This window comes from Trachypithecus francoisi, unplaced genomic scaffold (genome assembly GCF_009764315.1).
Source record: "Trachypithecus francoisi isolate TF-2019V2 unplaced genomic scaffold, Tfra_2.0 Lachesis_group5, whole genome shotgun sequence".
Lineage (NCBI taxonomy): Eukaryota > Metazoa > Chordata > Mammalia > Primates > Cercopithecidae > Trachypithecus > Trachypithecus francoisi.
The window spans coordinates 84625399-84648703 of NW_022681470.1; the positions used below are offsets into that span (position 1 = coordinate 84625399).

Here is a 23305-nt window from a genome sequence, read left to right on the forward strand (position 1 = left end):
TTTTTCTAAAAGAAAGCAATGGAACTAAACATGTAACTTCTCCACAAATAACTCTGACAAACTTAGAAATTATTCTAGTGGGACTATATTATTCAATCTTACCATTCTGTTATGATATTAGATGCTTTAACTTTATTCAACTCTTCTTGGATGGCCTGTTTGGCTCTTATTTCTGCATCCAGAGCTGACTGCAACTCCAGTCTAGCTGACATATCCAGTTTTGCAAAACGACGCATTTTCCAGGGCATATCCTATGAAATAATGACTGTGTTTTTAGTTCCATCCTATTTTTAACATTTACATTATTCCAGTTAACCAGCTGTGTGTTATGTTTTTCTAAACTGGAAAAGACCCAAACTAATTGTTTTCTCATAAAAAACTCTTTAGTAGGCTCAAAGTCTAAACAAACTGATACAAGTAATTGGATTTATTATAGTGTTTTTTAAATCTCTTTTTTCTAATATGATGAGCCTCCAAGCAAAATCACAGAAGCTTACTGTTGCTCGTGTACCCAAGCTGGAATTTCTTAATGCCTCCAATTCTTCAGTCATTTTAGAAGCTAAGGCCTGAAGATACCCTCGTGCATCCTTTTCATCGCTGACCCTAGAATATATAAAGACAAAGTACAAAAGTAAAACAAAAAAGCTTCAGTGCAATGTATGTTATTTTAAAGCTTTCTAAAGAAATAAGGGATAGGAAATTCAAAGACAGTCTTAAATAATTGCTTTGAAAAGGTCTACCATAGTATACTACCTGTCAGCAACTGGGAAGAGGTTTATGGAACTGTTCTTTTTATGTACATGGTAGAGCTGGTGAAGTTTACAAAAGTCCAATTTACTCATAGCTGATAAATTAGTAAAACTTCACCCTTGAAACACAGAATTAACATTCTTTTTTTTTTTTTTTTTTTTTTTTTTTTTTTTTTTTTTTTTTTTTTTGAGACGGAGTCTGGCTCTGTCGCCCAGGCTGGAGTGCAGTGGCCGGATCTCAGCTCACTGCAAACTGCGCCTCCCAGGTTCACGCCATTCTCCTGCCTCCGCCTCCCAAGTAGCTGGGACTACAGGCGCCCGCCTCGTCGCCCGGCTAGTTTTTTGTATTCTTTAGTAGAGACGGGGTTTCACCGTATTAGCCAGGATGGTCTCGATCTCCTGACCTTGTGATCCGCCCGTCTCGGCCTCCCAAAGTGCTGGGATTACAGGCTTGAGCCACCGTGCCCGGCCCAGAATTAACATTCTTTAAATCTAACAATTAACACAGATGCACACATGGGTGAGGTTTTCTAAATAATAAGATTTCTCATTAATTGAATTCTGCCATTTTACATCATAAAAACAACATACCATTCTTAAAACTGAAGTATATTAAATTTAGAAAGTTTAATATATGATATTCTGTAAAAATCAGGGTTATATTGTAATTAAGCTCTTCTGTTTTCTAAAATGATCAATAAAATAACAAAGAGAGATTAAACTCTACCAAAACCCAATTTCTACTTACTGCCTTAAGGCTATCTAGCTGATGATACAATTATAATTTTAGATAGAAACTTTTCAAATTATATTTAGTAAGACAAATTCCACATTTTAGAATTTCTCAAGAAAAAGTCTGCATTTCTTACACTTCCCTCAAGCGGGGAGAAGGTGAAGGGAGGAGTCTAGCATATCTACAAAAATCTACAAAAGAAAGTCCTATTCTCAGGAAGAATGAAAACCACTGGTATAAAAGAAAGCCATATTGCACAAAGGAAAAAAATGGAGTCGAAATTTACAATGCTCACAAGTGTATTCTAAAAGACTTTGGGGAAGACAATTTGTCTTTGTGCAGGCTGGTAGTTTTCAGATAAAATCCATGTCACTGAAGCTACAAGGAAAGTATATTTCAGGTAAATCAGTATGTATCTGATGCATACAGCAGACATGTTTAACTCCTGACCTGCTTTAGTATCTCTTAGAATGTAAACTCCTGAGGAGTCAAATTCATATATATCTTAAAGAGGCCCTTTAAAAGAGGCTTGGTGCTCTCTTCTCTTAGATGGGAGGTTGTCTTTGGAGTACAAGCAAAAGAAAATATGGAGATGCAATAAAACCACTGTAAGAAGTTGTCCACTCTAGGGACAGTTACATATTCCTAGGCTCTATGTAAATGTACATATTTTTATTGCCTGTTAAAGAAAAATGGTTTTGGAAATTATTTTAAGAATGTTTGTATAGTAAGGGTTGTGTTCTTCTAAAATTATTTGATCACAAGTGACTGCAATCTTTTTACTTAATTACCTGGTATGTAGTATAGAGAATAAATTGGGATGAATGAAGATTATCTTTTTTAGAATACAAAAAATATACTTCAATGGTAACAATAAAGAAAACCGTATTATCTGTTAAGTGCCTAGGCTAACAGGGCTCAACTAGTGCTGGTTTAGTATCTACCATAGCTCAGAGATCTTAGTTTATGCATTATTTCCAAGAAACTGTGAAGTCCAGTATGTTTTATTAACTTTGGAAATCAACTTCTTGTAAACTGACTTTAAGTTATTTGGAATTTTATATGACAATCTCTTTTTTCTAACTTTGCTTTTTATTTACATGTTGAACACATTTATTTACATGTTGAACACCTTACAACTGCCATCTTCTGCTAATTCCTAACTTTTGATTAAACCTATTTCTCTTTTTCTTGGCTATAGAGAATTACTGATTTGGAGGATAACTCATGCCATTTAAGTTCCACTGGATGCTAGATCTCACACAGTTCCTTTTCATAATCATTGCTATTTGTCTATTTTTCAACCTCATTTAAAAAAAAATCTTATTTCTCCAACCCCAACACTTTCTTTTTTTTTTTTTTTGAGAGAGAGTGAGTCTTGTTCCGTTGCCCATGCCAGAGTACAGTGGCACGATCTCAGCTCACTGCAACATCTGTCTCCTGGGTTCAAGCAATTCTCCTGCCTCAGCCTCTGTAGTAGCTGGGATTCCTGGTACATGCCACCATGCTTGGCTAATTTTTGTATTTTTAGTAGAGACGAGGTTTAGCCATATTGGCCAGGCTGGTCTTGAACTCCTGACCTCAGGTGATCCACCCACCTCAGCCTCCCAAGTGCTGGGATTATAGGCATGAGCCACCACACCCGGCCCTAACACTATCTCTTACTTCTTGCTTCTAAGCCATTTGGTTAAGTTTACTCATATTCATTCTCTTAACTTTTAAAAACAGTTTTAGAGGTAGGTGTCTCATGTTTTATTTGGTTAAATCATTCAAATACTTCTTAGTAACACAGTTATTATTACTATATATAATCACCCTCCCTACTACACCTTATATTTTCAATTTCATTATTTCCATCAGTTTCTTTAAACATGAACAAACTCTACCAAATACAAAAGTTCCCTGTCCTCCTCACTGACAAACCCCCAAACATCCCATTTTTCCCTCTTTCATTGTTCTACTACATACATGTAAGTGCTCTAGTATTAAATCCTCCATTCACTACTCTATACTTCCTGAAGTCTAATTCCTGCCTCAACTATTTTGCTGAAGCTAATCTGTTAAAACTCAACTACAGAAGGCCAACTTGGATCTACGTGTTCTCTTGGCATATTTAATCCTTCCCTTCCAAGTTCTCTCAAATAATCAATTAGTTAATACTTATTAAATACTATTACATTGGGCACATTAAGAAGACAAAAGAAGACAAATAAGGGACAGTTCCTGAAAAGTTGGTGCATATATTGTAATTAGGAACTTTGATTCTTAAGTCATACAGACCTGGTTTCAAATCCTAGCTCTGGTGCTTACCAGCTGTGTGACTTTGGCCAGGTTACTTCTCTAACTTTGTTATCCCATCTATAAAATGAGGATAGTAATAATACCTATCTCACAGAACTGGTGTAATAACTAAATAAGAATACATGTGAATTTCCAGCCTAATGACTGGAACACTCTTATGTTTTAATCAATAGACGCTATTACTATACACAAATGAGCATTACTGAATAAGGAATGTTTCAAATAATGTGAGTGGATTTAAATAAAGAAAGACAAAGGTTTCATTACTGAAACGCTTTGTAATCATTAAACCCTTCTCCTGGTTCTCCTGCAGAGCTGTTTCATCTAGCTTGTATCATATAGCCCTTACCATTCTCCTTCTTTCTTGTTTCCTTAAAAATATCTCAACCACTTCATTGGTCCTGTTCAATAGGAATTTAATTCCCAAATTTACATTTCTAATCCTAACCTTTAGGTTAGTTTTTCAAAAGCATATGAGAAACTCTACTAAGATGTCTCAGGATCACCTCAGTCTCACCAACAAACAAAATAAAATAACAGATAAAATTGATTGTATCATCTTCCCCAAGGGTGGTTACCCCTCTTAACTTTCTCACTTCAATGATGCCATCATTTTCTTAACCACCTTAACTCACAATTCAGGAATACTAATTTCTCCTCATCTCTCACCCTTCATTTGTAAGTAGTATTAAGTCCTATAGATTTTTCTTTCACGTCTCCTGCATTTGTTCACTTTATTTCCAACCTTACTATTTCATCCTGAACATTACTGTTAAGAGCTACTTGCCTCATCATCATTTTAATTAATACCATTACCTTTGCAAAAAACCTTCTCCATCTTACAAATAAGTGAAGGTAAAATTCTTACCTAGTATTCATGACAACTGTGTTGCAGTAACTTTATTACTCTTATTTCCTACTATTCTTTTACATAAATTCTCCAATTTGGTCAAACTAGGTGAACTCAGGCTTTTCAGAAAACACAGTCTAGTTTAACTGACTGCTCCCACCCTTCTTGAGCAACTAGTCTGAGATAATTCCCTCAACACTACATTCTTATTTTTAAAAAGTCAGTATCTATTCAATATGTAAGGCATTTATATTTAAGTCTTGTAAGTTATCTCCAGTTCTGGTCAAAATAGTTTTCAACTTTAAATGTTAAGTTATAAGTTACTTAAAGGCAAGTACTACATTTATAGACCTCTGTATCTCTTACTGTACCAGAAGAATGCCTATGTGAGGAAACACATTTAAAAAATAAATCTTATGGATTAGCCCCTTAATCTAACCTCTCTTTGTAATATTATTTCAAAGAGAAAACGTGAAGTCTTCTTCAGAAAACTGATGAGCCAACGGTGAGAAGGAAGGTTCCTACTCTAACAGTGGTGAGAAGATGTCCTTGCTCTAAAAGGGTTTCTTATGAAAGAGATATTTCATAGCAAAAGAGAGAGAAGGTGGAGTTCAAGAGCCATTAGAAGTGACTTCACATAAGGTTTTATATACTGCAGTATTTGTTTTGTATTAAACTGTTCATTTGTCCCAGGAAACATTTAAGGTGCTATATGTCATGAGGTCCTATAATCTTGTTTGAGCATTACTTCATTTTTTTAAAGCGTTAGTACTTGTAAAGGTTTAGTACTTGTAATCTGAAAATCCAAAATCTGAAATGCCCCCAAATCTGGAACTTTTTGAGTACTGACAAGATGCTTAAATTTTTGGATTAGGGATGCTGAACTGTTAAGTATAATGCAAACTTCCCCAAATCCAAAAGAAATCGAAAATACTTCTGGTCCCAAGCATTTTGAATAAGGAAGACTTAATCTGTATACCTAACTCAAAAATGAAAATAACTCAGTCTTCTGACCTTTATAAACTTGGATATTGTATCTCACAGAGTTACCTTTCAAGTAGGTAAGAAAGTTGAACAGGGAATATATATTTTACTTTTTCCCTTTGGGAATTTGCCAATCTGCTATCTAATAGTCCATTTCTAAATAAAAAGTGGGGTTAATAACAGCTTTTATGCAAAGTGACTTCCTTGTATTTCTGATTTCTGCATTTTGCTTGAATGTGAGAAGTGTATAGTGAGTGTTTTGTGGCATCATATAAAACTTTCATCTTCACCCTTTCTATTAACCCTTTCTACAAAGCCCACATTGAAAGCTTCCTTCCATTACTAGAACCACTTCCCGTTCCAGCTGAAATCATCATGCCTGATACTTGAAAAAATCAGAAGTCTAGGATCACAGGTTTTGACTCTGCCTTCTGAAAAGTCATTTTCAGCTCCACCTTAAATATATATTTGATAACATAAAAATGGAATTACAAATGGCAAGTCATAATTTTTGATATTATAAACTTGGTTAAAGATTAAAATGGATTTTGCTTCAGAAACGCAGACTTGATGATATAGATGTAAATTAATGAACCAATAACTATACTGTCTGGAACCCAAATAAATTTCCACAATCTGCATATTCCCTTTATATGCACTGAATAGAAACATTATAAGCATAACAGCTCTTAATGGAAAAGCATTTGAACCAAAATATGCGTATAGGAAATAAAATTCCCTACAAATGACTGATCTATAAATAAATGATGAAACTACAGGCTGGATATCCTTTATGTGAAATGCTTGAGACCAAAAGTATTTTGGATTTCAGGATTTTTTATTTTTTGGAGTTTGGAATACCTGAATATACATAATGAGGTTATCTTGGCAATGGGACCCAAGACAAAACACAAAATTTGTGTATGTTTTATATACACCTTATAAATATAGCCTGAAGGTAATTTTTTACAATGTTTTAGAATAATTTATTGTGTATGAAACCAAGTTTTGACTGTGACCCATCACAAAGTCAGGTCTAAAATTTTCTACTTGTGGTGTCATGTCAGCACTCAAAAAGTTTCACATTTTGAAGCATTTCAGTTTCAGATTTTCAGATTAGGAATGCTCAACCTGTATTTGTTTTGATATAAATTAAACACCTACCATTTGCCAAAAAGGATTTAAAAAGTTAAATAAATATAAAAAGTTAAGCTACCGATTTTTACTTGGAAATACAGTCTTCATTAGATTCTGCTTTCTCCATGTATTATTAAAATATGAAATTTTTTACAAGCACCAGAATAATCATTTAATAAATGAATATGAAGGTTACTAAGATGCATAATCCAAACGAAATCCCAAGAGCTTGAGAAAGAGCTGATAAAACTAAAATGTAACCATTTCAGGTTTTAAAAATGTCATGCATGAATTAATCTGGTATAATCACGATAGAAGGTAACAGTACAGTATCTTTAGCTTCTAAGTTTTTTGCAGGCCTTCCATTTCTTAAAATACTCACAAATACAGGAGTTTTGGTCTTAGAAAGAAACATCCATAGGTAGCAGATGAATTCCAACTTTGACTCTGGAGGTGGTAACATTGTCTTAGAAAGTAATAATCAATAATCAGATTACAATGAAGCTGTGTTAAATGCTGGTATGGGACATTTGTTAGAATTAGGGAACAGAGGAACATAACAGAACACACATTAGAACACAAATAACAGGCCAGTAATAAAATTGTGCTTTTCAGAGTAACTTATTTATCATAGCTGACAAATAAGATAAAAACCATTATTAGTAGCCACCTGGAATTCACACCAACTTGGCCACATACTCACAATCATCCACAAAAAATCATTTAAAAGAGCACTCACCACTGAATTATTTCTGTGATTTGGGCTTCCCAATGTGCAACTGATTCTTTCTTGTCTGCTAGATCTTTAACCTCTTCTTCTAACTGCTGGTTGTGTATACTTAAGTTCTCATACAAAGTAGTAAGCTGAAAGGTAGTTTTAAGACATGCATGACTTTCAGGATCAAGAATCCGAGGTGTTCAGACAGGTACTGTCAAATTTGATTACTCAACATCATCTACCCAATAATGCTTGTCTTATTATAATAATTCCTTTTGCTCACTGAATTTGGCTATCAAGTACTCTGAATTCTCCTGGTATCTTTGCTTTTTCCTTATATCCTACAGTGACTTGGTTCTGTGGGCATTCTCTACTTGGCTTAAGAATTGCCTATTTCTGTTTGAAATAGCTTTTTTTTTTTGGTCCAAAAAATGTCTTTATGTCATCTTTTCTTCTTTAAAAAAGCTTATAATTTCAAGCATATACAAAAATGGAAAATATAAATGAATTCCCATGAGCCCCACTACTTAATTTCAACAATGATTACTTCAACATCAATCTTGTTTCACTTGTATGCCTGTTCTTTTTTTTTTTTTTGAGACAGAGTTTTGTTACTGTTGCCTGGGCTGGAGTACAATGGCGTGTTCTCGGCTCACTGCAACTTCTGTCTCCCGGGTTCAAGCGATTCTCCTGTCTCAGCCCCCCCAGTAGCTGGGATTACAGACATGCGCCATCACGCCTGGCTAATTTTTTGTCTTTTTAGTAGAGATGGGGTTTCACCATGTTGGTCAGGCTGGTCTCGAACTCCTGACCTCAGAAGATCCGCCTACCTCAGCCTCCCAAAGTGATGGGATTACAGGTGTAAGCCACCACACCTGGCCTATACGCCTGTTCTCTTATTCCCTCTTCCTGTATTATTCGGAAACAAATACTAGATATCATATAATGTTATCCATGCATATTGCTGTATGTATCTCTAAAAAATAAGGATCTCTCTTTTAAAATATAACCACGATAGCATCATACTACCAATTTCAGGAATTTCCTAATAGTACATAGGTAGTAATAGTTCAAGTTTCCACTTACTTCAACATACCGCAAAACTTAAGGTTGTTAAATTCAATCATGATACCAATAAGAAAACACAGCTTAATGGTTAATGGTTGGAGATATATATACATATATATATATATATATTTTTTTTTTTGAGACAGGGTTTCACTCTGTCACCCAGGCTGGAGTGCAGTGGTGTGATCTCAGCTTATTACAACCTCCACCTCCTGGACTCAAGCAATCCTCCCACTTCAGCCTCCCAAGTAGCGGGGATTACAGCTAAAAAAAATTAGTACCTGGCTAATTTTTTATTTTATTTTTAAAATTTTTTGTAGAGATGGGGTCTCGGCATGTTGCCCAAGCTGGTCTCAAACTTCTGGGCTCAAGCCATCCACCCGCTATGATCTCCCAAACTACTGGGATTGCAGGCATGAACCAGCATGCCTGGCCCAATATGTCTTTTAAGTCTATTTTATTTATAGGTTTCCCTGCAACACCTTTATTTTTCTTTTGACATGAAGAACGTAGGTTGTCATGGCCAGGTGCGGTGGCTCACACCTTTAATCCCAGCACTTTGGGAGGCCGAGGCAGGTAGATCATGAGGTCAGGAGATTGAGACTATTCTAGGTAACACGGTAAAACCCCGTCTCTACTAAAAATACAAAAAATTAGCCGGACGTGGTGGCATGAGCCTATGTAGTCCCAGCTACTCGGGAGGCTGAGGCAGGAGAATTGCTTGAACCCAGGAGGCGGAGGTTACAGTGAGCAGAGATCATGTCATTGCACCCCAGCCTGGGTGACAGAGCAAGACTCTGTCTCCAAAAAAAAAAAAAAAAAAAAAGGAATGTAGGTTGTCCTGCAGTTTTCTACATTCTGAATTTTTGCTTTCATTTCTGGAAGGCATTTTTTGCTGTAAATAACACTGTAACTTGGCAATTATTTTACTATAGCATTTTTAGGACATTCTTTTTCTTCTGAATTCCATTTTTAATTTTTTCTGTTGGGAAGTCAGTTTTCAGTTGAAGTTTCACGCCTTTGAACATAAATGTGTCTTTCTTCTCTGGCTGCTTTTAGAATTTTATGTTGGTTGGTTTCTGGCAGCTTTTCTAGGATTTGTCTAACTGGAGTCTGATTTCTATTAATTCTTTCACTTTTAGGGTTTGTGGTATTTCTTGAATTTGTGGCTAAATGTTTCTCACAGGTTTGGAAAAATTCTGGGCCATAAACACTCTTCGAGTATCACACTGCCACCATCTCTCTCTTCTCACCTTTTGGAAAACCAATTATTTGTATGTTACAACTTTTCATCACATCCTCTATGTCTTATATCCTCCTTTCTATATTTTTTATTCTTTTTAATCCCTGAGTACACTTTAGTCTAAATTTTTTTTTAAACATATGCAGTCCTTTTCTTTGTTTCTCTCCAATCTGTTAAAACGTTGTACTGAGTCTTTTGGTTATTTTATTTTTTGCTCCTGGAAATTCTATTTGACAGTTTTGTAAAGATTCTAGTTGTTTGCTGAAATTCTTCATATGTCTACTTTCTTAAACAAATTACACAATTATCTTAAAATCCTTTCATAAAAATTTCATACTGGGAACTCCTGTGGGTCTGTTTCTACTGACTGCCTAGTTTTCATTTTCCCTTTTCTGATTTTGTTTTTGCTGTTGAATTTTTCTCTTGGTTTTCAATGATTTGGTTGTGTTTGCTGATATGCTTGGTAATTTTTTTCCTGCATGCCACGTATCATGTATAAAAATTTTAGATAATTTTAAGACTCTAGATAATATCTTTCTCCAGAGGTTCTTTACTTTTACTTTTGGTAGGCAATCAGAGTAAAGATAGATCTTGGAGGCTGGGTTTCAGTCACTGAGGACTCATCTTTCTTACTCACCCTTACTCCTAAAATGTAGGCTTTCAATGAGTTCAACTGAAAGTTTGAATTATTTACTAAGGATCCTGCAACTTGATAGGCAATGCACTTCCATTTTTCTCTCTCCAGCCTTGCAAAACTGTGGAATACCATGTTCAACTTCCTAGATTCTGAGATTTTTCTGCTTTCATATCTGCAAATGCCTAAAGAGGAAAAGTGGCACTAAATGTTGGGCTCATTGCTCTGTACTATTATTCCCTTTAGGATCTTGGTCAGTAAAGTCCTGGTTTCCTTGTTGTCACTCCAATGACTTCTTACAGATGAATCCTGTAAGTGGTATTCATATAGTATTATTTTTAAAATCAAGCTTTATAGCTCTTCTTGGTGAGGTGGTAGGATGTAAGCTATTCTGTCACAGAAGCAAAAAGTTCTTGTTTTAAGTTTTTAGAAAATTCATGAAAAAGGCTAGGTGTGGTGGCTCACGTCTGTAATCCCAACACTTTGGGAGGCTGCGGAGGGTGGATGACCTGAGGTCAGGAGTTTGAGACCAGCCTGGCCAACATAGTAAAACCCCGTCTCTATTAAAAATAAAAAAATTAGATGGGTGTGGTGGCACATGCCTGTAATCCCAGCTACTTGGGAGGCTGAGGCAGGAGAATTGCTTGAACGCAGGAGGCGGAGGTTGCAATGAGCAGAGATCATACCACTGCACTCTAGTCTGGGCGGCAAAGTGAGACTTCATCTCAAAACAAAAAACAAAAAACAAAAAAAACCAAACAAACAGAAAAAAAAACATGAAAAATATTTGCATACTATTTTATTTCATAGCTACATTTTTTTTTCTGATAAATGGTCTCATCTGCTATTTAATACTACTTCTTTCTTCCTTTTTCATATGTTTGTAGAGATACTGTGCTAGTTTCTTCTTGATGACTCAACTTTGATGAAGGTGAGTTGCTCCTAGAGGATCTATTCACAGGTTTTTAGGGATAAAAGGGCCATGTGATTGTCAACTTGACTGGGCCACAAGGTGCCTAGACATTGGATCAAACATTATTCTGGGTAGGTCTGTGAGGGTGTCTCTTAATAAGATAACATTTGAATTGGCAAACTGAGAAGACCCCCCTCCCTAATGTATGTGAGTCCCATGTGATCAACCTGAACAGAACAAAAAGGCTGACTGCACCAATAGTAGAGGGGAACATCAGCTGTGACATCAGCTTCTCCTGCCTTCAGACCTGAAATGAGACAGAAGCTTTTCCTGAATGTTAAGCTTGCCAAGCTTTGGGACTGGAACTACAAAATATACTCTCCTAGGTCTCCAGCTTGCCCAGTGCAGATCTCGGGACTCGTCAGGCTATATAATCACTTGAGCCAATTCCTTATAATCTCCCCTGCTCCCAACACACATACACACACCCCCCGACCCCCCACATACACTCACTGTATTGGTTCTGCTTCTCTGTGGAACCCTAACTAATACAGGCCACAACCATGTTCTAAGTCAAGGGTCTGCAAACTTTTTCAGTAAAGAACCAGACAACAAGTATTTTCACCTCTGTGGGCCACATAAAATCTCACATTATCGTCATCTTCTTTTTAAAAATAGCCATCTTAAAATATAAAGATCATTTTTATCATGTGGGTCAGACAAAAACAATCTGGGAGCTAGATTTGGCTGGAGGCCATAGTTTGCCAACTCTCAATTCTAAGTTATTAGGAATTCTATTAATGACACAGGATTTTATTGGTGTTTATTTTTAACCTGTATTTCTGTGCAGAGATAGCCAATTTTGGCACAAATCACAAAGCAAAACTTCATTTCTTCCCCTCTGGCAAAACAACAACAATAAATTGTTTTACGCATATAGAGTTTGTCTGTAATTCCCCCATTTAATCCTACCTCCAACCTCCTTGTCTTCCCAAAAGGAAATGAGATCCAGGGAAGCTATCAGTCACTGCTGGCACACACTGATTTGCCTATCGCAAACAAGAGATTTAAGTTTTGTACCTCAGGGTGTGCCATTCACCTCTGAAGATACAGTTTATCATTTTTTTTTTTTTTACACTTTTACTGAGATATAATTTATATAACATAACATTCACCCATTACAAGTGTATAGTTGAATGATTTTTAGCAAACTTAAACAGTTGTACAGTGATTGCTACAATCCAGTTTTGGAACACTTCTAATACTCAAGAAATATCCCCATGCCTATTTGCAATTGATCTTGGTCCCCACCCTAATTTCTCTACCTATCACTGATCTGCTTTCTATTTCTGCATTTTCTGAAATCTTCTATCAATGAAATAACAGAATATGTAGTCTTTTGTATTGAACTTATTTCATTTAGACTATTGAAGTTGAACCTCAATACTGTTGCATGTATCAGAAATTCACTCCTTTTTACTGCTGAGTGGTATTCTAGTATATGGGTATGGTATGCTTTGTTTATCCATGCACCATTGATAAACATTTGTACTGTTTCCAGTTGTTTACTATTATGAGAATATAATGCTATGAAAATTCATATGTAAGTCTCAAGGGGACTAGGCTTTCAATTCTTTTCAGTAAATAGGAGAACTGCCAGGTTGTATGTTAAGTATATGTTTAACTTTTTGAGAATTTTTGGAACTATTTTCTACAAGGGCTATGCCATTTTATACTCTTATGAGCAGTGTATAAGTTCTAGTTCCTCCATATCATTGCCAATAGTTGATACGGTCACTCCAATTGAGTATAGACATTCTCGAGGGTATACAGCAGTATCTTGCTATGGTTTTAAGTGGTATTCTCCTAATGACAAACATCTTTTCATGTGCTTATTTGTTATTCATGTATCATCTTTCGTGAAATGTCTATTCATCTTTGTTACCCATTAAAAAAACTGAGTTGTTTATATTCTCTATTGTTGAGTTTTAAGAGGGTTTTTTCCTTTTTTTATTTTTGGAGATAGGGTCAAACTCTGGGCAGTGGCGTCATCTCCACTCACTGCAGCCTTGACTGCCTAGGCTCATATAAATCCTCCTGTTTCAGCCTTCCAGGTAGCTGGGACTACAGGCATGCGCCACCATATCCAGCTAATATTTTTTTAAAAAATTTTGTAAAGATAAGGTCTTATATATTTCCCAGATTGGTCTTGAACTCCCGGGCTCAAGTGATTCTCATGCCTTAGACTCCTAAAGTGCTGGGATTATAGGTGTGAACCACCATGTCCAGCCTTAAGAGCTCTTTACATACTATGAATACATGTCTTTTTTCCAGATAAATGATTTGGAAATATTTCCTCCCCATCTGCGCATGTCTTTTCATTTTCTTAATGTTCTTTTAAAACCATCTGCGCATGTCTTTTCATTTTCTTAATGTTCTTTTAAAATTTTGATGTTCAATTTATCATTACTTTTCTCTCATTCACTGTGCTTTTAATGTCATTATCTTGACATTTTTAACCCCAAATTACAAAGATTTTCTCCTATGCTTACGTTTTATATTTCAGATTGTGATCCACTTTGAGTTAATTTTTGTATAAGGTATGAAGTAAGGATCCAAGTTCATTTTTTCTCACATATCCAACTGTTCCAGTACTATATGACAAGATTATCCTTTTTCTATTGAATTGCTTTGGCACTTTTGCAGAGAATCAACTGACCATAAACGTAAGAGCTTATTTTTGGACTCTTCATTCTGTTTCATTATGCCAGGACTACATCTTTTTGATTATTGCGTATTTACAGCAAGTATTAAAATTAAATAGTGTTAATCCTCCAACTTCTAACTTTACTCAAAATATCTGAACTATTCTTGGTCTTTTCTATTCCTCTATAACTTTAAGGGTAAGCTTGTGAATTCCAGCAAACAGCCTACCAGAATTTTGATAGGGATGTCCCAGAACTTACAGATCAATTTGGGAAGAATTGCTATCCCAACAATATTGAGTCTTCCAATCCATTAACATAGTTATCTCTCAATTTGTTCAGATATTCCTTAATTTATCTTAGCAGTGTTTTGTAGCTGTCATCTTCCTTTGGTTAACTCCAAGACTTCTGAAATGGTTGTTTTTGACAATTGCATTTGCTTTTTAGCATTTTTTTAGAAGATTAATCAATCTCTTCATATTAGCATAGCCAGAAGTCCACCAGCTGTTTTTGAGGGTTGTATATGCAGCATCTTCTCTTCATTAATTCCTGCACTAATATCCATTTTGGATTACCATTATTTCTGATAGCCCTTTCACATTTGTGATTGGGGTTTCAATTGGATATTTGCAAGAGGAGGAGGAAAATGCAAACTCTGCACTGTCATATTGCAACAGTGACAAGTAGTTTTCAACAGATTGCTTAATTTATGTGCAATTGGTCAGAAAAAAGTTAATCTTTGCATTATTACCAAATAAAAGCATGGACTCTGGAGCCCGACTACCTGTACTCAAATCCTACTTCTTATTCTTGAGATTGGGAAAGTAGTTTCACCCTTCTTTGACTTAGTTTCTTGATCTATAAAATGGCAAGAACAAAAGGGTACATCGTAGAGAGTTATTGTGAAAATTAAATGAGTTATATGAAGTAATTCAGAAGATGACCTGCACATAGTAAATTTTAAGTATTAGTTCATTTTTCATGTTTGAAAATGAGGTTTTACTATTCATACAGTGACACATTTGACTTATAAGAAGACTACATAGCAATATGAAAAAATGTTCAACATTTTAAGTAAAAGGCAGATTAGTAAGTGGACTGTATGCATGATTGCAATTATGTAATAATAAGGTTATAGGCAGAATCTGGAAAGGAACACACAAAATTAAAATACCTATTTTGTCGTGATCACACTATGGGTAACTTTCATGTTAAATATTTTCCACATTTTTTGAAAATATTTGAAAAACAAATTACAACTTTTCTGACTGTAAACAATTAATTTTACTCACTGGCATAAATTGCTAAGTTTTAAAAATTTGTTATGAGATTGAAGGAAACCAGATGGCTAATTATATTTGCAATGCTATATATATATATATTTTTTGAGACAGACTGTCGCTCAGTCTGGAGTGCAGTGGTGTGATCTCGGCTCACTGCTACCTCCACCTCCTGGGTTCAAATGATTCTCCTGCTTCAGTCTCCTGAGTAGATGGGACGACAGGCACATGTCACCACACCTGGTTAATTTTTGTATTTTTAGTAGAGATGGGGTTTCTCCATGTTGGCCAGGCTGGTCTCAAACTCCTGACTACAAGTGATCTGCCTGCCTTGGTCTCCCAAAGTGCTGGGATTACAGGCATGAGCCGCTGTGCCCAGCCTGCAATGAATTATCTTTTAATAAAAAGTGGGGCTTATAAGATTTACAAAAATGTCATCTAATATTTAAAAATTTATTTAAATGTTTTTATTTTTGGAGTTTAAAAATGTGAACATCTATAATACATACCTTTCAAAATTAACCTAATAATTGCTTTCTGACTTTTGTATCTGTTATTCTGTCAAGAAGAGATCTAGTTCTCTTCAAGCTGGTTCCCGATGGAACAGCTGGTGTAGCAATGGCAAATGCTTCTGTTGTCATCCTTGGGGAAAATACCCACTTCAAACCAAATTGGAAAATGAATAAATGGAAAGTGAAGATGTGAGGTGAAGTTCAGTTGATCATCACTGAGACAGACAGAATTAAAAAGGGAAAGGTAGACTGAAAATTAAGAAGAGAGAGATGCAAAAATTGAATAATAGTTTGAGAAACAGAGCAGAGGTTCAAATGGAAACAGAGATTCCAGATCTCCCCCATTTCTTCAGGAATAAATATTGTCCTGTAACCACTGGACATTAAATATTTACCTACCATATGAATTTGCTCTTAAAGTGCTACTCATATCCTACCTACCTTTCAATTTAGCAAGAATGGGTAATTTTTTTTTTTTTTTAAACAAACTATCCGTCAGGCCTCATCAAGGAGGCTTCACTACATATACTATGTCCCTTTCTCATGGATGTATTAGACTGCAACACAATTTTCATCAAATAAGAAGTTTTGAAAAATTCTCTCTAAATATATATTTTAGAGAAACTCAGCAGAAATGTATGGCTAGCAATGAAATTAAACCAATAATTGAATGTAAAAATTTGATCTACATTCGACTTATTTTCCAATATAATTTTTCTTAAAATGTAATAACATCTTTAGTAGTTAACTCAACAGAATCTTAAAATTCTGTCTTACAGGACAAAATGACATTAAATTTTGTAATCAAATTAGTCAACACATGAAGTAACAATTATGTGACCTGTCTGGATAAAGTTCAAATATTGTTACTCTTATTTCAATGGAAATAACTGTTATACAATAAAGTTCATGCACTGTTCATGGCTTAAAAAATCAATTTATATTACTTACTGTTCAGCCACTTTCTACAATGTTTGTATATGTTAGCTTTATAAGACTTTACAATATGAACAGTATTCTTTCTCAAGTAGTTTTCAACTAGTCATTTTTTAAAGGCTTAGAAAACAAGCATTCATTTTTTAAATGTTTTAAATACTTATTTAGCATTTTAAATGCTAAATAATCATGGGGAAAATAGTGAAAATACAGAGCTATATATAAAACAAAAAGAAGGAAGAGTCTCTATTTTACAAGTAATGGTCTTTCAGTTTGTTATTGGAATAACTAATAATTGAACATAATATTTTTATTGGAGGAAAATACTAGATATCATTATAAAATGCAATTATCCAGCCCTTCTTATGTAAATATAAGTAGAATTATTAAAACTTCTGGGCTGGGCGCAGTGGCTCATGCAACCAGGCATGGTGGCTCACGCCTATAATCCCAGCACTTTGGGAGGCCGAGGTGGGCGGATTGCCTGAGGTCAGGAGTTCAAGACCAGCCTGGCCAACACAGCAAAATTCCATCTCTACTAAAAACACAAACATTAGCTGGATGTGGTGGTGTGCGCCTGTAGTCCCAGCTACTCAGAAGGCTGAGGCAGGAGAATCGTTTGAACCCAGGAGGCGGAGGTTCCAGTGAGCTGAGATTGCGCCACTGCACTCCAGCCTGGGCGACAGAGTGAGACTGTATCAAAACAAACAAACAAACAATAAACTTCTAGTTAATATTAGGATTTTTACAACTCCTTGTTAGGAATTAGCACAAGAAATGCAGAATGGTGGGAAGTTGAGAAATTTGAGATGCTAAGTGGAAAAAAATTCCTTTAAGTATTTGAAATTTTGTTCACGAATATGGCTACTTCTCAGTTCAGTACATGATTCTGTATTCAAGCTAGAAATTAGGCTGAGATGGTTTCCTTAGATTATCACCTACCCTGGTATCATTTCTAGCTTTACCAGTTCTCCTCTGTGAATATGAATCAGCTGTTACAATTTCTCCAGGTTTGGCCTAATCGTCCCTGTTCTTGCCAAGGGCCAGACTTAACTTGGCCTGAACTTAGCCATCCATGACAGGGCAAATGATGAATATATGAAAGAAAAGAGTAAGAAAGAGAACAGATGGTGATACGACTTCAATGTTTGTCTCCCCCAAATCTCAGGCTGAAATGTGATTCCCAGTGTTGGAGGTGGGGCCTGGTGGGAGGTGACTGGACCATGGGGGCAGGCCCCTCATGAATGGTTTAGCACCATCCCCTTGGTGATAAGTGAGCTCTCACTCAGTGAGATCCAGTTGTTCCAAGGTGTGTGCACGTCCCCAGTCTCTCTCTTGCTCCCTCCCTCGCCCTTGCACCTTCTGTGATTGAAAGCTTCCTGAGACTCTCACCAGAAGCAGATGCTGGCACCACACTTCCTGTACAGCCTGCAGAACCATAAGCCAACATAAACCTATTTTCTTTGTAAATTATCCAGTCTCAGGTATTTCTTTATAGTAACCCCAAAATGGACTAATACGGATGGAAAGTGAAATAAATAAGAGGCTCAAAAAAAAAAAAAAAATGGACAAAGAATAAAAGGAGATAAGCATAACTTCTCTTTAGAAGACAACAAAGAATTGTGTATATCATAGAAGCAATATAACTCAGGAGAAAGACTATCAAACAAAAATGTATGCCAAATACACAGTTATATCCACAATTCCTAAAAGTGTTGAACATCTAGCATGTACTATTCAATTAATATGAGACTAAATCACTCACCTTATCAAGTTCACTTGTCAGTTTTTTATTTTCTTCAGTTAACAACACTTTTTCTCGTTCATACTGTTGTTTGAACTCACTTTCAAATTCTTCCCTTTCACTTTGACTAACACAATTCAAAACACAAAAGGAAAAAAGGGAATTAAAGGTCAACTGAAAACTTGAAATTATTTTTCCAATAGTTACATAAAACATAAAATATCAGATTGAACTGCAGAAATATTGTCCCCAGAGAATACAGCTTGTTTATAAGTAGTGACAGGCCTGGTGAAAGCATGTTCCAGGAATTTATATTACAATAATACTGATTTGTTCATTCATTTACCAAATATTTATGGAGCACTTACTAGGTGCCAAGGAATTGTTGTAGGTCTTGACAGCTACTGCTGTCACGGAGCTTATATTCTGGTAGAGGCAGATTGCCAGTGAAAAGTGAGTAAAATGAACTAATTTCAGATAATAAGTTCTAAATTATATATATATATATATGGTAATGCAATAAATAGTATTTGGGAGAGGGTGGCTACTTTATACAGTCAGACAAGGTCTCATCAAGGTTGATAATGGACCAAAATGAAAATAATAGTTGCCATCTGCTTCACATTCATTATGTTCTATCCAAAGGCAAATTAGTTTGAGACCAATATTCTTACAAAATACAAAGTTGCTGGGCCCTTATTTAATATTAGGCCAGAGTCACTTCCTAGTGTTATCAATTTGATTAACAGTAGTATTCCAAACATTTTGTTCATAATTAGAATTTATATGAGTTCAGAAATTTAAAAAAATTTACTGTGAAATAATTTCAGTTTTATAGAAAAGTTAAAGAATAGTACAAAGAATTGCTGTATCCTCTTAACCCAGATTCCCCAATTGTTAATATTTTACTGCATTTTCTCCATTAGTTTCATTAGTGTTCTTCAGAACCACTGAGAGGCAGCTAGCTGCAGATATTATGCCTTATTACCCCTAAATACTCCAGTGTGTATCTCTCAAAGTCAAGGACACTCTGCCATAATCATGAAGCAATCCTCTCAATTTAAAAAATTAACATTACTAGAACACTTACCATCTGAATTCACAGACCCAATTAAAGTTATCCCAACAATGTCTCCTTTTCTTATCAAGGCCAGGATCCAACTGAGAAACATATGTTGCATTTAGTAGTCGTATCTCTTCAATTTCCCTTGGTCTAGAACAGTTCCTCAGTCTTCCCTATCGCTCACAACAGTTTTATAATGTATAGGTCTCTAATTGTGTACAGTGACACTCAACCTGGGGTCATCTGATGTTTATGACTAGTCCCAAAGAATTCATTTTTGGCTGGAATACCACAAGGACGATGTCTCTCAGTGCATCCCATCAGAAGGTGCAAAATGTTGATCTGTACAACACTGACCAAACCTCTTAGGCTAAGGGTGTGGATTCAGAATGAGTGGAGTCCCCAAGACGTGAGATGTGAGAAAGAAAAGAAATTTTTTACAAGAAATGTGAGCCCCTTTAAATTAGCACGGCCAGAGAGGCACTGAAATGTGACTGCAGTGACATCTCATTCTCCCAATTGAGCTAAGTAATCTACCGGCTATGTGGACTCCAGACTGAGTGTCACCAATAGCTATAAATTAACCCAACAATGCCATATTCTGGACACCATTACTCACAACCTATATAGGTCAACAATATACATCCAATCATTAATCAATGTTATTTCTGCAAACCAATGAGAATTCCTGACAAAAGACTTTTGCATGTTTCCTCTCCTGATGTGTCTTTCTTTAAAAACCTGAGCCTCTTTTTTGTTCTCTGGAGCACTTCTCTGTGTTTCCTGGGCTGCAGTCCTCAACCTTGGCCCAAATAAACTTTATATGAATTTTGCCTCAGTTTCTGTCTTTTGGACAACATTTTGGAACCTTTGGGCAGCAAAAGACAGTGCTGAGAACTCTGAACCCTCATATCCCTTCAAACCTCTGCAGGTAGAAGCAATCTCATCCCTTTCCCCGCAGCAGCTATAACCTGAGGCAACCAGCCTGTTTTTGCATAAATCATTTTTTGCATAAATCACTTTTTGCATAAATCACCTTCACCTGAAATAGCTACCACAAAAGGGGAGGCCAAGTATCTTTAACACCTACCCAATCACTTGTCATTGCCTTCAGGCCTCTGATGACAGTTAAGATCACGGCAGAGATTAGATATAAAAGCAATGAAGGTTTTAAAGGATTTTGCCAATTTATATTGGAAGGAGTATGGGCAGCATATAGAAATGAATTCTAAGAGCTGAGAAAGAAAATTTTTTTTATCTGAGGAATGTGAGACCATTTAAATTATCAGGCCCAGAGAGGTATTTAAAATGTGAGAGCAGTCACATCTCACTCCCACCTTGAGCTCAATAATTAATCACCTCTTGAGGCCACTTGCTATGTGGGCTCTAAACTGATACCAAGTAGCCATAAAATGCCATACATTGGACACCATGACTCACACGCTATAGTTCAACAATGAATAGCCATCACTAATCAATGTTATTTTGTAAACCAATGAAAATTCCTGTCAAACAACTTTGTATCAGCCCAGCCCTGGTCTCCTCTTGCTTTTAAAAACCTACTTGTAACAAAGATCTAATGGAGCGCTCCTCAAGGTAACCTGGAAGGGTGTTCCTGGCAGCTGTCCTCACTTTGGTTCAAGCAAACTCTTTAAATATATCCTGTGCCTCAGCTTCTTCCTTCAGGTCAGAAGGGTGTTACCCCAAGGTGGGTAAATAAAAAATTAAATATAGCCAGATTTATCAAATGCACATACTCATCTAGGATTTGTGGTTTAATGTGTTGACTCAACATTCAGGTGTAGTTTTTCACCGCTAGGCTGAGTAATTCAAGCTTGGACTTTGGACCCAACAGTGGCCTACAGTCAATTAGCTGGAGCATTACTGGCTCAAGGAGATGAGAATGTCAGAGTGGACCTATTATGTGCAACCTGGTCAGCCACCCACGAAGCACCCACTTCAGAACACCCAGAAAGCAGTCCTTTCACCAAGGCATTAATAAATACACTAGTGAGAGGGCGCTAGCATCCTGGAGAAACACTATGGTAGGTGTCCCAGATGACAGTCTGCAATGACAGTGGAAAATGCCAGAATGGAATTGTATTGCCTGATTTTATTAAAAATAACAGTATTCCAGATTGGCTATTGTACCACCTGCTTTATTTACTTATAGCCTGATGCTTCCAAATCCTCATCCTTTCCCTTAAAATTAAAAATCACACTCATTTACTTGTAATGAATTCAATGAACGTATGCTTAATAACATCTATTTGTGTTTCATTTAGAAATCTGAGGAAAACATCTGTGATTTGTAGACTTCCTATGCTCACCTTATTTGATTACGTATATACCAGAAAGTGTGGTGAAAGGAGAGGTTAGAGGAAAGAGGAGGATATATGAACCACAAAATGATTCCTTGTTCTCAACTCTAGATAGTATTAAAAGTTCAATTAAATTTCCAACAGTTCTATCAATACTTTCAATCCTTCCTTCCTTCCTACATCTACATACATACACATTTATTATTATTTTAATATTACAAAGTTTATTTAAAATGATAGTTCTGTGGAGCATGATAACTTATTTACCCTTAGAAGTAAACACAGTTTTAATAAGACATAAAAAATCTTCTAAGGAAAAAAGGGGAATAAGTTTTTTTCTTTTTTTTTTTTGAGACAAGAGTCTCACTCTGTAGCCCAGGCTGGAGTGCAGTGGTGTGATCTCAGCTCACTGCAACCTCCGCCTCTCAGGTTCCAGTGATTCTCTAGCCTCAGCCTCCTGAGTAGCCACATGCCACCATGTCTGGCTAATTTTTGTATTTTTAGTAGAGATGGGGTTTTACAATATTGGCCAGGCTGGTCTCGAACTCCTGACCTCAGGTGATCCGCCCGCCTCGGCCTCCCAAAGTGCTGGGATTACAGGCATGGGCCACCGTGCCCAGCAAGGAATAAGTTTTTTGAAGACTGTATTGTTATGTACAAACAGGCTTATATCTACAGCAATGTGATGGATGCTACAGGATGTTAGCAATGAATGAAATTTCATGTGGATCAGGCTGGGTAATTATATATGATTGCTTTAAGATGAACAAAGAATATAAGTAATGGTTGATCTTAAAAGTGTAATCTTAAAAATCTCCTACATAACATTATTGAAAATAAATTATAATTTAAATGACAAATTCAAGGAAAATAAACTAACCTCCATCTCCAAGCAAATGTGTCACTTCACTATTATCTATAGACAGATGTTAAATGTAGTTATGTTTAGGAAGCTTTCCTAACACAGAAGATCTTTTTCCTGTTTCCTGTTAGCATTAAACAAGCTTTAAGTCTCTTCCATATTAAAAATAAACAAATTCTCCCCATAGCCTGTGTTACAATTCATTTCCCAAATCCTTGTCTTCCCATTCACTGGTAAGCATCCTGAAACAGTTTCTGTAACCACTTTTTCATGGTTTAGCTGCTCTCCACCACACCAAAATCTGGCTTCTGCCTCCACCATCTCAAGAAAACAGCTCTCTCAAAACTCAACACTGGCCTGACTGTGATTACATCCAATCGGCTGGCCACTTTCGACAGTGTTGTCTACTCTTGCCCTCTTGACATGCTGTCTGGCTTTGACTTCAGGGATCCCATGCTCTACTAGTTTTTAGTCTACATTCCTGGCTTCTTTTCAGTTGCCTTTGTGACTCTTCTACCCTTCCTGTAAATACCAATGCTCCTCAGTATTCTG

At 36.1% G+C, this 23305-nt stretch overlaps 1 protein-coding gene across 11 annotated transcripts in view; it reads right to left on the minus strand.

Annotated features, from left to right (window-relative positions):
- Positions 1-23305, minus strand: part of CDC42BPA (CDC42 binding protein kinase alpha) — a 314680-nt gene that overhangs the window by 88176 nt on the left and 203199 nt on the right. For all 11 annotated transcript variants that reach the window (XM_033195253.1, XM_033195258.1, XM_033195259.1 and 8 more), the window contains 4 exons: positions 18529-18634; positions 7494-7618; positions 498-603; positions 103-251 (listed from right to left, as the gene is read on the minus strand). In XM_033195253.1, the coding sequence (XP_033051144.1) occupies positions 103-251; positions 498-603; positions 7494-7618; positions 18529-18634 (486 nt within the window). The remainder of the gene's footprint in view (positions 1-102; positions 252-497; positions 604-7493; positions 7619-18528; positions 18635-23305) is intronic.